This window comes from Nematolebias whitei, chromosome 24 (genome assembly GCF_014905685.2).
Source record: "Nematolebias whitei isolate Nwh7 chromosome 24, NemWhi1, whole genome shotgun sequence".
Lineage (NCBI taxonomy): Eukaryota > Metazoa > Chordata > Actinopteri > Cyprinodontiformes > Rivulidae > Nematolebias > Nematolebias whitei.
In genome coordinates, this window is record NC_056521.1 from 762,346 (window position 1) to 777,227 (window position 14,882).

At 43.0% G+C, this 14,882-nt stretch overlaps 1 protein-coding gene and 1 non-coding gene across 2 annotated transcripts in view; one reads left to right on the forward strand and one right to left on the reverse strand.

Moving 5' to 3' along the window:
- Positions 1-14,882, reverse strand: part of chrm4a (cholinergic receptor, muscarinic 4a) — a 91,063-nt gene that overhangs the window by 71,214 nt on the left and 4,967 nt on the right. The window contains exon 2 of the mRNA XM_037696859.1: positions 7,462-8,060. Within this exon, the coding sequence (XP_037552787.1) occupies positions 7,462-8,060 (599 nt within the window). The remainder of the gene's footprint in view (positions 1-7,461; positions 8,061-14,882) is intronic.
- trnak-cuu lies at positions 6,779-6,851 on the forward strand. The gene has a single exon. It is a non-coding gene; the product is annotated as a tRNA-Lys (tRNA).

The following is a 14,882-nucleotide window of genomic DNA, read 5'->3' on the forward strand; positions in this document are numbered from 1 at the left end:
CCATCACAGGGACACCTGAACAGGTCTCCAGTCCATCACAGGGACACATAGACACAAATGAGACAAACAACCATCCTCTCTCTCTCTCTCTCTCTCACCTAGGGACAATTTAGAGTTACCAATCAGCCTAACATGTATGTTTTTGGTCTGTGGGAGGAAACTGGAAGAAACCCCACGCAACATGGAGAGAATATGCAAACTCCACCCAGAAAGGCCCCCGGACAGGATTTGATCCGGCAACCTGCTCGTTGAGAGGCGGCAGCTCTACCAACTGCACCACCATAAACTCACAGCTTTGCTGGACTTTACCAGCCATTAGCTTAACTTTGAACTACCACACAGAACACATGTCTCTTTTTCTCTGAACTCTACTGTTTCTTTTTTAGCCTTCGACGTGCAACTCTTGCTTCTGCCTTGGTCTTTTGACAACCAGTCATCCTATAGTCCTTCATCTAATGGTAGCCAGTCACATGACACCACATCACAGTTTTCTTTTCCCATTTTAAGTTTAAAATGTATTATAATCCACTGGTTGTCATTTTTCTCTACTGAATATTTCACTCGATGTCCCTCCCTCTTCTTCAAATACAAAGTATAATTATCCATCAAATGTGTGAAAACACACAAGGACTTCGTCTCTGGCTGCTGGTGTCTCTCACATAGTCCAATAATGTTGTCTATAAATATTGCACAGTCTACAAACAGTATAGAATAATGGGCTCATCCACGATGTGAACCCAGAACCTTCACACTTAAATCAAGACCCATACCCCTCGACCAACGAGCCACCGTCAGATGTCGACGATGAAACCTCCTGAACACTTGTTCTCTTCGCGTGAAAGCCTCGTGGCTTTGTGTCGCTGCCTCTACCTTCAGTCTCTCCATCATTTCAGCCAGAGTTCACTTCTCCACTCTTAGCAGTCCTCCTGCTAAGAGGGGAGGAGAGGAGTCCTCCTCCTTAAAGAGGGGAGACCCTCTTTAAATGGTCCCTCTCCACCCTTCTCCTTCGTTTGTGGCACCATTTCCAGCAGTCCCATCAGTATCCTGAACTTTCATTAACCTGAATGGGATGTTATACTTTTTGACCCCTACATTTGATTTGGCAAGAACTTTACTAAGTATTTATTTTATACATGACCCTTATTGGCCACTGGATAATAGGAAATACCATCTGTCTGCATTGTGAGCATGATAACTTGAAAATTAAGTGAGGTGCTGACTTCCATGTTGGTGTGTGGCTACATCTAGAAATAAGAAAGGATTCTTTTAAAAATTGGGTTGCCACATCAAAATCCAAAATGGCTGCCACCATATAGGTATATATGTTAACCTTGTGAGTTCAATGACTGGAAAAATAAGCAATGTGCCGACTACCAGTTTGGTGTGTGGCTGCAAGACGTAAATAAAGTTAGCATCAAGAATTGGATTGTCAAGTCAAAATCCAAAATAGCCACCATACAGTTCCCTGCTTGCTCTTGACAAAGGCGGATGCTTTTCCCTCCCACTCCTCCTTCCCTCCTGCTTATGCTCTTTGTCCTGTGAACGTTATCGGAGCCTCTCTTTCATATCTTCCAAAGTGTCAATTATGGATCTAGTCAGCTGGTCTCTTAACACAATTGATAAAATTTTCTCGACGAGGAGACACGGTGAAGGAGCGACCTCTTGCCCTGACAGGACACTTGCAGCTGGATACACAATGGATTCCTCAGGCAGTGGAAGTTTGTGTGTCTGTCTGTATGGTCGGTTGAGGATGTAGAAGACACATACATAATTGGATATATGATAACAGGATTTCCGCTTTTTGGAGTTGGTGGTTACCTGGCATATAGACAAATGTGAAAAATGTCGGCAGCTGCTCTGGCCATTGTGAGGCTGCCCAGCTTGTGTGATGGAATGTGTTTTGCAGTGAGCACTCAGACTTAAATGCTGTGTGAGCTGAGCCGTAAGCTGGACGCGATTTCTGAGAATCGCAGGCTACTTGCGGCTCCTGAAACTCGCTGGTGGGAAGGAATCGACCTCGGAGAAGCTACAAGCTCAGCTCGGCGGTGCTGACCACAAAAATGTGGCTGTTTGGAGTCGCCATTGAGACGTACCAGTAGAACTATAAGGCAGACAGAAATCAAGCAGTCTGCCTGACCCAAAATAATTGTTGCTATCTGAATCTGTCTCCCCTGTGTCGTCTTCGAATTGGCCAACTATCCCAAACTCTCCTGGATGCTATGTGATCAAGAAGCTTTACTCCCCCCCACCTGCTCCCTTCCCGAGGCCAGCTGTGGACCTGTGTCAGAGCTGAGCCGGCTGATAGACACTGCATCATCTCTTATCAGGACTATATGGACTATCTTGCAGTGTCCATGGACAAACTTACTACCTTCACTGGCCTTCCTCATGCATATGGATTATAATGTCATCAATATGTTGCTATTTCTGTGCTGTTTTTTTTTGCAACTTTCACACTGTGTCCTATCTAGGACACGGTGTGAGATATGATTTTTTTTTTTACACCTCCTCTTCCCTCGTGGTTCTCTTTTCCTTATCTAAATGAAAAGGGCAGTGCCTCCCACGAGGCTACAGCCTCAGACACCTCTGTCTACCCAGCCTGTTTGTTTGTGTTTTACGTGGACGGGCTGTACTGAAATGTAATTTCATTGTACTTCAGTGCAATGAATTCTGATTCTGATAAGATAAGATAAGATAAGATAAGATAAGATAAGGTGGAACTTTATTGTTCCCGTAGGAAATACATATTGTATGTAAACCAGCCACCTGAATCATTTGAGGAAACTTTGCTTTCTAGTGTTTATATTGGGGGTTTATATTATTTATTATGGGGGGAGTGGTGGCGCAGAGGTTAGAGAAGGTGGGCCTGTGATCGGAAGATTCATGCCCCAGTACCAACAACATCAAAAACGTGGGTGGGGTAGGTGAAGCACCCACACTTGCCCCCAACCTCATTCGCCCCACTCTGGGCCCATGAGCAAGGCCCTTAACCCCCACCATCTACTCCCTAAACAGGTCTCTCTTGAAAATGAGTTCTCGTGGCTCAATGAGACTACCTGGATAAATAAAGGGTAAATGATATATATATATATATATATATATAAATATCTATATATATATATATATATATATATATATATATATATATATATATATTGCTTAAACATAAAAGTTCCTCAACTGAAGATTAATCTCTGGTGGTCTAGGCCACCGTTGCCTTGCCTCTCCTGTTCGATTCTCTTTGTTTCATTAAACTGTGGATTGTAACCAAAACTGGCTGCTCCAACCTCTAGTTTTATTGTTTTTATTCATTTGTCGTTTTCTGTGGTTGTTTGAAAAGTCCTCCCACCAGGGGTGATACTCCAGAAAGGAGGTTCATCAAACTCTGAGTCTCTCCATAAACGTAACTCACCAGAGAAACCACAGGACAAAAACGTCTACTCAGCTCTTCACGTATGTAGAAGCCAAGCATTTACCAGGTCCAGCTGAAAATACCTGAGAGCTTTAATCCACACAGATCCAGCGTTCTCAAACTGTGCTCCAAGTACCACCGCGGGTACTCAGGATCCCTCATGTGGTACTCAGAGGAAACAATGATACCAACTAATTACAAATTTTATAACAAGCTAATAACCCATCACAAGCTTCATTTGAGATGTTCAAGCAAATTACTATCTTGAAACAAACACTGTAATAAAGAATCATTTGATAAGCCCACGTAGAATCAACGTGAAAGATGGTGCTTCTGAAGCAGAACCAGTCCAATTTCTACAGAACCTGAGAGCAATAAATGTGCAAAATAAAGAGTTTATTTGGTTAAAGCTACGTTAGACTGCCATCAGGCTGATGAACCTTGATGGCAGCTCTGAGTTATTCCTGCAGCTTTACCACAACAACTGTGATGCTGATCTCTGTTGGTTTGTTATTGTGCAATATGTATTTTTTTTATTTAAAAAGTCATTGCTTTTCGGTATATGACCATATGTATGTGTGTGTGAATGTAAATCTGGAAACTGCCAAACTGAATTGCCTTTAGAGGATAAATAAATTTATATTTACTTGTGGAGCAAAGAGAGACCCTTTCCTGCAGTGTCTTTGGGCTTTTTTTTTTTTTTTTGTAAATAATGCATAGAAGCATCACATCTTAAACCACACCCTTCAACCTAAATTAGATCTGTTTTAATTCTCCCCCATTACGGAGCAAAGACAGGGAATTGTTCCTCCTTCCATACATCTGTCCTTCTGTCTACGTTGTGAGTTCAGTAACTGGAAAATAAGCAATGTGCCCACTTCCATTTTGGTGTGTGGCTGCATATGATGCATGAGAAAGATCACAACAAGAAATGGGGTTTTCATATCAAAATCAATGATGGCCACCATTTGTAAACCAGCCAGCCCCATCGTTTGAGGAAACTATGCATTCTAGTTTGTATATTGCTTAAACGTATGGTTCCTCAAATGATTGAGGTGGTGAAAGATTGATATGTTGTGGTCAAGGCCACCATTAGCTCCCCCCTGGCTCTGCCATTGCATCTGATGGTGAATAAAATTGCTCTTAAAATTAAAATAAAAGCTATCGCTGTTCTTCTCTACAATGTAACTCCTTCCCACTTGAATATCTTGCACCAAAAACATTAATGTTGCATTCTCTGTTCAATTCTAGTTCAGAAAAACTCTAATCCCCAAAACTAGAAACATTCACTGTTGAAATCCCTGTGATGGGGGACATTGTGGTACCACTTGATTTCTCAGCGGTTCCCCTTGAATAACTGAGGTAGAGAGTCAGAGGGGCACGGCTTTATTTAGACTAGGAGTTAAAATGATTGTTTCAACGTTTGGGAGCCTCCGAGCTTCAGACGAGTTTTCAGGGTGTCCAAAAGCAGCGGATCAGATTGATTTGATTTGACTTTTACATTTTACTTCTGAGTTACTCTGCCTCATCCTGAAAACAGCTCATCATTGTGTCCTCATTTCTTTCAAATGGTTTCTGTTTTTGGGTTACCTGCCTCTGTCAAGCATGTCAGTAACTCGTATTTTATTCTGTCTCTACTTGTCATCTGATCTACGGAAAGACCTCCGCTGTTATATGGGTTTTATATAAACTGTGTTCTCTGCTGTTTTAAAGTTTATAACAAACTGTACTTGAGAAAAGGAAAGAACTTTCTTTAGAACATGCCTCTTGGTTGGCTGTAACCCTTATTATCAGCTGCTGCTGTAGGAGGCGAAGGTCATGTTTCAGATTGTATTGAGTCAGTCCAATTCAAGATGGCTGCCATAGCCAACATTTAGAAAACACAAAACCTCTCTAAAGCCCCCAGTATACTCCCGCGTACGTCAGTCCGCAGAGGTCCACACGTACCGAATTAGAGTTCAAGCAGACGCCCGCCGCTCAATTTTTACGACTGCGTACTCGGTGTCGCACAATAAACTGCCCGGCAACGGATTGTTTTGTATGAGACACCAATCTATTAAATTCCTCTTCTTGATCCCTGATCTGGCCTTTTCTTTAGTTTTTTTGCCAAAAAGCAGGCGATCTCTTCCTCCTCCGTTGAAGCCATGACTGAAATGGTGAGAAATGAAGGAATTTGTCACGAGCGAATTAAAATCAGGTCCAGCGTGGTTGCAGGAGGGTCTGGAGGTTTCCTGGTGGGCTGGTCTGATGTGTGGGCTGCAGGGCCAGCGCTCCCCGTTTTTTTTTTTTTTTAGAACTTTTTATTAATAACATATAAACACAGAACACCACTGCAGCTGGAGCTGCCAGCTCTTGTTTATTCATTTTTTTCCATCTGTCAATCAATCCAGTAAGTGTGTCAGCAAATGACCAATCGGCGACCTCAGTTTGTCCCGAAGGTAACCGCCCCTTGTCTGCGGAGCTGCTCTGCAGCCGCTCAGGGTGGACGCTCGAGCATGAAGTCTCAACCCTCTACGGACAGGGCGCACAGTTTCCGTGCGGCTGACAGGACACAGGAGTATACTGGGAGCTTAACTCATTCAGATTTACAGACACTGAAGTAAAATCTGGTGTGGTAGCAGATGAAAGTCATCCCTAACATTTATTTTGAGTGTAGCACATTGATGTTTACTTAAACCTTTAGGTTTACCCTTTGAACCTAACCCAGTTTGTCTGTTAGCAAAATATCTCATGGACTACTTGGACAAATTTAATGAAACATCCATAACATATTCACTGGGTGAACATTTGCATGGCAGCACAATGACTCGGTAGTTAGCACTGTTGCCGCACAGCACGAAGGTCCTGGGCTCAATCCCCGGTTGGACCTGGGGTCTTTCTGTGTGGAGTTTCCATGTTCTTCTCGTGCTTGCATGGGTTTTCTCCAGGTACTCTGGTTTCCTCCCACAGACCAAAAACATGCATGTTTGCACAGCACTTTGGTTGGCCTCGTTGCTGTTTTAAGTGCTCTATAAATAAAGTGGTATGGTATGGTATGGTATGTTGGGCTGCCTTCAGGCCCAGGCCTCCCTTGCAAAAGAGATCTGTTATCTGAATGGGATTTGCCTGGTTAAATAAAGGTTAAAAATTTGCAACTGAATATGTTTTTAAAACAACAAAATTTATGATGGCCACCACAGCTAATCAACCAAAGATAGCTAGACTTCAATGAATTTTACAGATACCGAGCTAAGATTTGTTGTGGTAGTAGCTAAGAGTCATTCTCAACACACTCTCCAAAAGCTCAAATATCACACAAGATGAGAGAGCCCTATGTATTAATTGCACCAACCCAGCTCTGATTTTATAATTTCTTATCATAAGATGGCTCGGCTAGCTCAGTCGGTAGAGCATGAGACTCTTAATCTCAGGGTTGTGGGTTTGAGCCCCACATTGGGCACCAAAATGTAATGGTTCAGCTACATTTAAACTTGCAATGATTAAATAAAACCAATGACTAGAGTTCAGTGATGACAGCAAAAACCAGTTGTTGTTTTTTGTGTGTAAAAAAACAGCTCAAAGGCCAGATGGAACAGCTGAACACCCAAAAGAAAAACATCCTTACTCAAACTAGCTCGATCACCTTTATACCCTCTATTTATGTCAGAGGCTTGTATAAACATAAGCTTATTATTGCAAAGTTGTCAAGCAGACCCTCTTTCTGTCCGTAAGCCCAGAAATTTCTTCCTGTACAATAAACACGTCTTCCTTTACTGAAAGAGGAGGTCAGTTTGACCCAAAAACATTTTGTACTCAGTAACACTCTGCATCCTTGCGGGGCCTTCTGAACAAACAACGTTCTACTTCAGTTTTAGTCTTAAACTGTTATGAAAGGAGGTGTGAGGACATATTCCTCAGCATATGTTATTAATATTATTATTATATTATTTTTATAATTATTTTCAGGTCTCTCTTGTAAATGAGTCCTCGAGGCTCAATGGGATTTACCTGTCTAAATAAAGGTTAAATGAATTTATGTCTTTAAAGATAAAAAGAGACATAGACTGTACCTGAATATAACACTCTCCAGGTGGGACAGTCCGCTGCCCAACAATGAACTGCCAGAACAAGATGGCCGGAGCCCACAAAATGAAGGAGAGGATCCATGCTGCAGCGATCATCAGTCCTGCCATCTTAGTGGTCCGTCTAGTGGGGTACGTCAGGGGTTTGGTCACACAGAAGTACCGATCAAAGCTTATGATCAGCAGGTTCATCACAGAGGCATTGGAAACCACGTAATCTAAAGCGAGCCACAGATCACAAACCACCGGTCCTAGAGGCCAGTACCCAACGATGATGTAGACAGTGTAGAGGTTCATGCTGAACACACCGATGATCAGGTCAGCGCACGCTAACGAGAACAGGAAGTAGTTGTTGACCGTTTGCAGGTGTCGGTTGACTTTAATGGACAGCATGACAAGAATATTCCCTGTAACAGTCACGAAACTTAGAGATCCGGTCACCAGCGCGATGAAGAACATCTCCAGGGTTTTATACGGGTTTGCACTCTGCTCCTCATCGTCCCCCAGAGAGCAAGAGGACGAGGTGTTGGAGGACTCGTTACAGGAGATGTTGGAGAACAGCTCAGCTGACTGGTTACCAAACGAGCCTGAAGGAAAGACAGAAAAGACACAATGAGGTGGAGCTGATGCTGAGAGATTCCAAGTAACATTTTATTTTAGACTAAAAGTTTGACTATGGAGAAGTCTTCAACCAGGCTAGGCTAACACCTCGTGTGTCAATCAGAACCATACTGAATCTGGTCCAAACACTATCTCTGTGAATAAGTCTTCGCAGGACAACATCTATGATTAGATATTTTCTCTATGATTAGATATTTTCATCCTCTTTAGATTAAATCACCACACATTACACACAATTTATCCCAAATTAACACAGAGCCTTGTTATTTAGCTTGCCATGTATTTTACAAAACGCTCCAGTTTGTACCAGGAGGACGAGGAGCTGCTCTGAGTAACATGAATAGTCCTGGACTCAGACGTCTGGCCTCTTCCAGGTCTCAGTTTGGACGTCTCAGATACACACCTGGTTTCTGGTAATTTGTCAAATCTGACTGAAGAGGACAAAAACGAACAACAGAATGCCCCATGTTGCTGTCAGTGTGAAACTGCACCAGACTGGCTGCTACCAAGTGTGCTCAAGTACTCAACACCAAGATTCAATTCAGTGTATTTATACAGCACCAAGTCAACAGAAATCATCTCAGGGCACTGAACAGAAACATTCATATACTGTACATTATAAATGCCAACTGGAGAAATTGAATTTCCTGTGAAAATGTAGTGTAAATGCTTTTTGCTGAAAAACAGCTGAAATGAGTCAAAAAATTCTGAAATGTAGATGAAATGGAAGAACAAGACCAAGTTAGACTAAGTTAGCAGAAGAAAGCAGAAAGAACACATATTTGCTGAATGCATGTGTGGGTTTTCTCCGGGTACTCCAGTTTCCTCCCACAGACCAAGAACATGCATGTTAGACTGACTGGTAACTTTAAATTGTCCCTAGGTGTGAGTGAGAGAATGGTTGTTTGTCTCTATGTGTCCCTGTGATGGACTGGAGACCTGTCCAGGGTGTCCCCCGCCACTCGCACAGTGACTGCTGGACATGGACACCAGTGAGCCCTTTGACCCGAAAAGGAAGAAGCTGGTAAAGATAATGAATGGTTGGATAGATGGTTTAAACAAGCAGAAATTAGCACAAAAATTAGTAAATTAGCAGGAAAAAAAAACAGCTGAAATTAGCTAAAAATGCTAAAAGTGTAGCTGAAAAGGTAGAGCAAGCTTAAATTAGCAGAAGGAAGTGGAGAGAACACATTTTTGCTAAATTCAGCTGAAAAAAAGTGTAAATGAGTGCAAAAAATGTGGAATTAACTAAAAAAAAAAGTCAAATTAGCACAAAAACCACTAAAGAGTAGCTGAAAACACTGAAATTAGCAGAAATAAGCTGAAAGGAGCATAACAAGCTGAACTTAGCAGAAATAAATTAATTAGGCTGAAAGTAATAGAAATTACCGTGAAAAACTTGAATTTATCTGAAAAGAGCTGAAATTAGCTAAAAAGGTATGAAAAGACATCAGCAAGTGGTGCTGCTCATCACTCTGGATGGAAGCAAAGGTCAAACTACCTGGAGTCCATCATTCTACAGAGAAATGAGGTTATTCACAAGTGGAAAACATTCAAGACAACTGACCGTCTTTACAGGAGATTCACCCCGAAGGTCGGACCGTGCAGTGCTCAGAGAAATGAGCCTCTATAGCCTCAGCTAGTAGGTTAAAGGCAGCTTCTCTTTAGAAACAGCGTGGCATTAGGTTTGGAAGGTTTCATCTGAAGGAACCACAAGATCTCTGGACCAGAACCAGACCAAAGGACACATGGTTACCCAAAATGCACTGCAGCAAACAGCTCCTCCCAGCACGGTGGTGGAGGCTGACGGTTTGGACTCCTGTCAGTCACTGAGTGGACCAGGACCTCCTCTGTAGACCAAAGGGTTCTGGAGTCCAACAGCTAAAGTTTGGACCAAACGGGGTCCAACAGAACCATGATCCCAAACACAGCAGCTGATCTTCAACAGAATGGGTCAGAAAGAACAGAACCAAGGTCCAGAGTCCAGAGCCTCAACTAACTGAACTGCTGTGACCGTCAGAGAGCTGAGCAGAAACCTCGACGATGGAAAGAAGAATGGGTCAAAACTCCTCCAGAACCATGAGAGACAGAAACCCACTGAGGGTTCTGTTGCTGGAGGACCAGGAGCTGGAACCAGTTCTTCACACTGTTTCTAATTGAGCTGAACAAAGAACGACTCAGAAGTGTGTGTTTGTCCACCTGGGGTTAGACTTGATAAGGTTAGAACCTGGTAAAGACCAGATCATCTTCAGTTTGTGCCAAGAGCTGAAACAGAGTGGCGTGTGTTTATTGTCACAGCTGGAGGTGTGCGCTCACTGGAGCACACAGACACAACTAGTTGAGGTTTAGTTGTGAACCTACAACACTGGTGAAAGGTACTGCTCATTTCATCAGCCCTCATATCGTCTCACCATCATATACATGAACGTTCCTGCAACAGGTGTCCAGACACACGAAGCTGCAAACACAACCGCCTGATGTAAGACACTGAGCCACCGTCAGTTTGCAGAGAACAGGAAGCCTGGATTATAATCTCAGACACATTCACATCGTTCAAAGATGCTTCAGTCCAGTACAGGAGCAGTAAATAACAAAAGTCAATTAGTAAAGTTCTCTAAGGAAACCAGCAGACTCGTTGAATCAGGCTTCCTTAGATAGAGGACTTTACTACGGTAATTGGCCTTTCTATGGATCTAAATGTTTCTGTTCAGTGCCCTGAGACCAACACAGCACTCCATTGGAGGTCATCCAGTCATTGGTGTCAGAAGTATTTGTAATGTGTATGTGGTGGTGGGGGGTCCCTCCCCCACAAAATTTTGAACTATGTAGATGCAATTTCCTGCATTCTGATGTACTTTAACGAGTTTTTAAACATATACATTTACCTCCATAAGTAAACACTTGATTCAATAACTTTTTTAAAGAGCAGCAAGAAGTAGCCTGACCAACAGCTCTCCTTGTGTGAATAATACACGCTCGGCCTCTCTCAAGCGTCCCCACCAGCATTAACGTGGTGCCAAGTTAGCACTCAAAACAGAGGTGTCTCTGCCCTGCCAAGGCAGATGACCTCGGGGAAACACTCGGTGTGGTGAGTTGTTGTAGGTAACCTGGAAAACCCGGAGTGGATTTTTTAGTGGTTTAAGCACTCTCCTATTAAGCAAGTGGAATGGATTCATTCATGAAGAAATAGAAACAGTGCTGGGTGAACTAATACTTCATGGTAAATGTGGGTGGGTCCTAATTAATAATTTTTAAATGTGTGTGGGCGGGGGGGGGGGGGGGGACACATCCCCTTCACATATAATTGTTGCGACGCCGATGCATCCAGTGGATAAAACTGTTTGATGGATATTAATGAATCTTTGCTGAGGGCCAAACGCAGCCAGTGGTTGTCATTGTGTGAGAGATATTTGTGTATCTGGGTTACTGTGAGCTTTCTGCCAATCGCAAGTTCAAACTTTTGATCCAAAGCCCTGAACGCTGGTGTCCAACTTGTCTCTCTTAGCTTCAGAGACACATCTTAGGACAGAGAGGACTGTCCCGATACACCAACTCCATGTTGGGTCCTTTCTCTTCAGGCTGCACACATGACAGCCTCTCTCACTGGTACATTTTCATCTTTAAATCACTTCCTGGTCTGCTGCCTTCATACATCTCCTCCTACATGTCTCTGTGTGAGTGCAGCTACAGCGTGCGCTCTCAGGACACCATTACCTGCAGCGTTCCCTCAGTGCAGACCATATTCATCAAAAGGCCTGCTCGCACTCTGCTACTGTATCCCGGTTTGCAAAAAAATCTGAAGCTCTTGACTTCGACCTCCCGTAGGGATTTTAAACAGCTGTTAAGTTCAACGCAAAAATCGATGCAGACGTGTTACAGTATTTTTACTGTAGTTTATTGTTTTCAGGTCTCTCTTGTGAATGAGTCCTCGTGACTCAGTGAGACCAACCTGGCTAAATAAACGTTGAATGAATGAATGAGCGCCGACATGTGAACAACCCCGTCAGCAAAACGAGTAAGAACTGTTCATTGCTGAAAGCCCCCTGCTGTGAAGCAAGGTGTCATCAAAAACCTGCCTACATTTTACAAGCAGTAGAAATCCTCCCCAAAATGTTTGAGTCTTCCTGTGGTAAACTCCTCCAGACCCAGCTGCTGAGGTAAATGTGCAGATGACGTCCGGTTCACCGACACCATGTGAGACGAACAGCCGAAACGCCCCAGGGACAGATTTCATAATTTACTGTCAAATTTTTCTGCTTGGAGTTACGAGCAGTGGCGTGGCCTGATACGAGTTTCCAGGTGGGCCCGGTTGGGGGGTTGTCACCATATCTCCTGCATACTCCAGCCAAAGCTGTGATATCAGCTCTTATGGACGTAGTTGAGTGATGAAAATCACACCATTTTGTTCCGAGAGCAGCTTTCTCAGCACAAGGACAAACTTTTTCTGTCAGGCGTACGTGCCAGTGTGTGATTGGTCAGAAGTTTGTGGGTGTGTTCATCAGCGAGCTCGCACATTCAGCTGTACGACCCTTCAAACACGCGAAATGAGTCAAAAGGCCAAAAACTCCTGGATGGACATGGTGCGGACATGGTGTATGGAGGAGTCTGTCTGCTGAAAAGAGTGGCGCTCTCTTCAGAGTAGGTGACGTATGCTGCGGCAGGAGCTCTGCGCCCGTGTCTCGTGGATGATGAAGGTGTGGGCGGAAACGAACTAGCACCCATCCACATTTTTTAACTTCAGATCCCGATACCTAAATCTAGATATCGGCCTATAGCCATGCCATTCTGATATCATCATCAATATTGTTTCAATCAACCTCTTTTGTTTATTTCTTTTAAATGAATGAATAAATGAATTAAATAAAATAATAAATGGCTTCAAACATCTGCTACGTTCATGGCATAAACCAACAGACATGTTCCTGTTTTTAGTATTTTACATCACTTTATAATGTAGCTGTTTTTGTCTTTTCTTTTTTATAAATATATGTATAATTTTCTTGTATTTTTCAATTCATATGCTTTTTTATGATTGTGTACTGTTGTACTGATAAATATCTCCTGGAGGGTAAACTAGATCTTGGCTGCAAATGTTCACTCAAACTGTGAAATCCTTCATTTTATACATCTGATAGCGGTCGGTCATTAATTACGATGACATTTAGCAGCTTCTCGGTAAACATTCGAGCTCTGTGGCTTCAGCGGTGTGTTCTTCTCATTCAGTCCGAAGCAGGCAGTCTGATTTCAGTCAGCCGCGCTCAGTCTGTCCCTCGTCCGAGATGGTAAATCTGAAGGTGGGTCATACAGCAAGACAATGACCCGAAGCACACAAGTGGTTCTACCAAAGAATAAAGTTCATGCTTTGGAACGGCCTAGTCCAAGTCCTGACCTTCATCCAATCCAGATGTTGTGGAAGGACCTGAAGCTGCAGCTAATGTGAGGAAACCACCAACATCCAGAGCTGATCTGTACAGAGGAATGGGTTAAAATTTCTCCAAGCCGGTGTGCAGGACTGATCAACAGTTACTAGAAACATTTAATCGTGTCATGATTTCAGGCAGGACAGGACAGGAAAGAGCCCAGTTGTGCAGGCAGGACTCGGGAGGCAGACATACAAAGTAAAATACTCTTTAATAATAATAATAAATCAAAAGGCTGACATGGCAGAAAACTCACAAGCGTAATCAGGACGGGACCAAGACAGGATCAGACAGGACAAGGCAATACCCACCGACGAACTGACAAGTGACAGGACCAACAGATGGGCTTATATACACAGACAGGACATGAGACAAGGGTGAAACTAATCAGGGATAATTAAAGCAAAGCACTAGGGAGTACAGACAGGGAAGGCCCACTAGATGGCGCCGTCCGTACAAGCTGTAGTTGTTGCTGCACAGGGAGGTCACACCAGGTACTGAAAGCAAAGGTTCACATACTTTTACCATCACAAATATGTAATATTGGATCATTTTCCACAATAAACAAATGACCAAATATAATATTTTGTCTTATTAATTTGCGTTCTCTTTATTTACGTTTAGTGCTTAAGTGAAAATCTTATGTTTTAGTTCATATTTACGCAGAAATATTCTAAAGGCTTCACAAAGTTTCAAGCATCACTGTAAAGTTAACTAATGTGACTAATGTGAATAATGTCAACTTTTGTGACGGGTTACGACTTATCATAAGGGTTGTAGGCTCAGTCATCCAAGTAGATAACAAAAAAGGTCAAATCGTGTCATCTAGACCAGTTTCTTTAAGTGAGAAACGTTTCGTCCCCCATCCAGAGGACTTCTTCAGTCTACGGCCTGCCAACCAAATCTGTCCCATAGGTAGCCTTCCCTGCTGTGTTTCAAGCCAACCTCTTGTTGAAATATCCAAAGTAGGCTTTTAACAAGTGCAAAAGACACTCTTTCAAAAACAGTCAATGATTATGTACAACAATCAAACGTTTTAGGCCAGATGGCCAACTTGCTACTCACAGAAACAGCCTGAAGACAGCCAAGGCCAAAGTCCTTCAAAAAAAGGGTTGAAGCTCAATCATCCATGCACATAACGACAAAAAAAGTTCAATTGTGTCATCCGGACCAGTTGCTTTAAGGTCATTTTCACACCTGATAGTCCGGTAGACTCGGTGCGATGGGAGGCCAAAATGGTTCACAGCGCACTGAGTCAATCGAGCCAGCACGAGGATCTCTACTGAAACATTTTTGCTCGTGGGCACTTGTTACGGTGTGTAACCATGGCAACAATGTGTTTTTTAACAACCAGGAGCAGCTGATTAA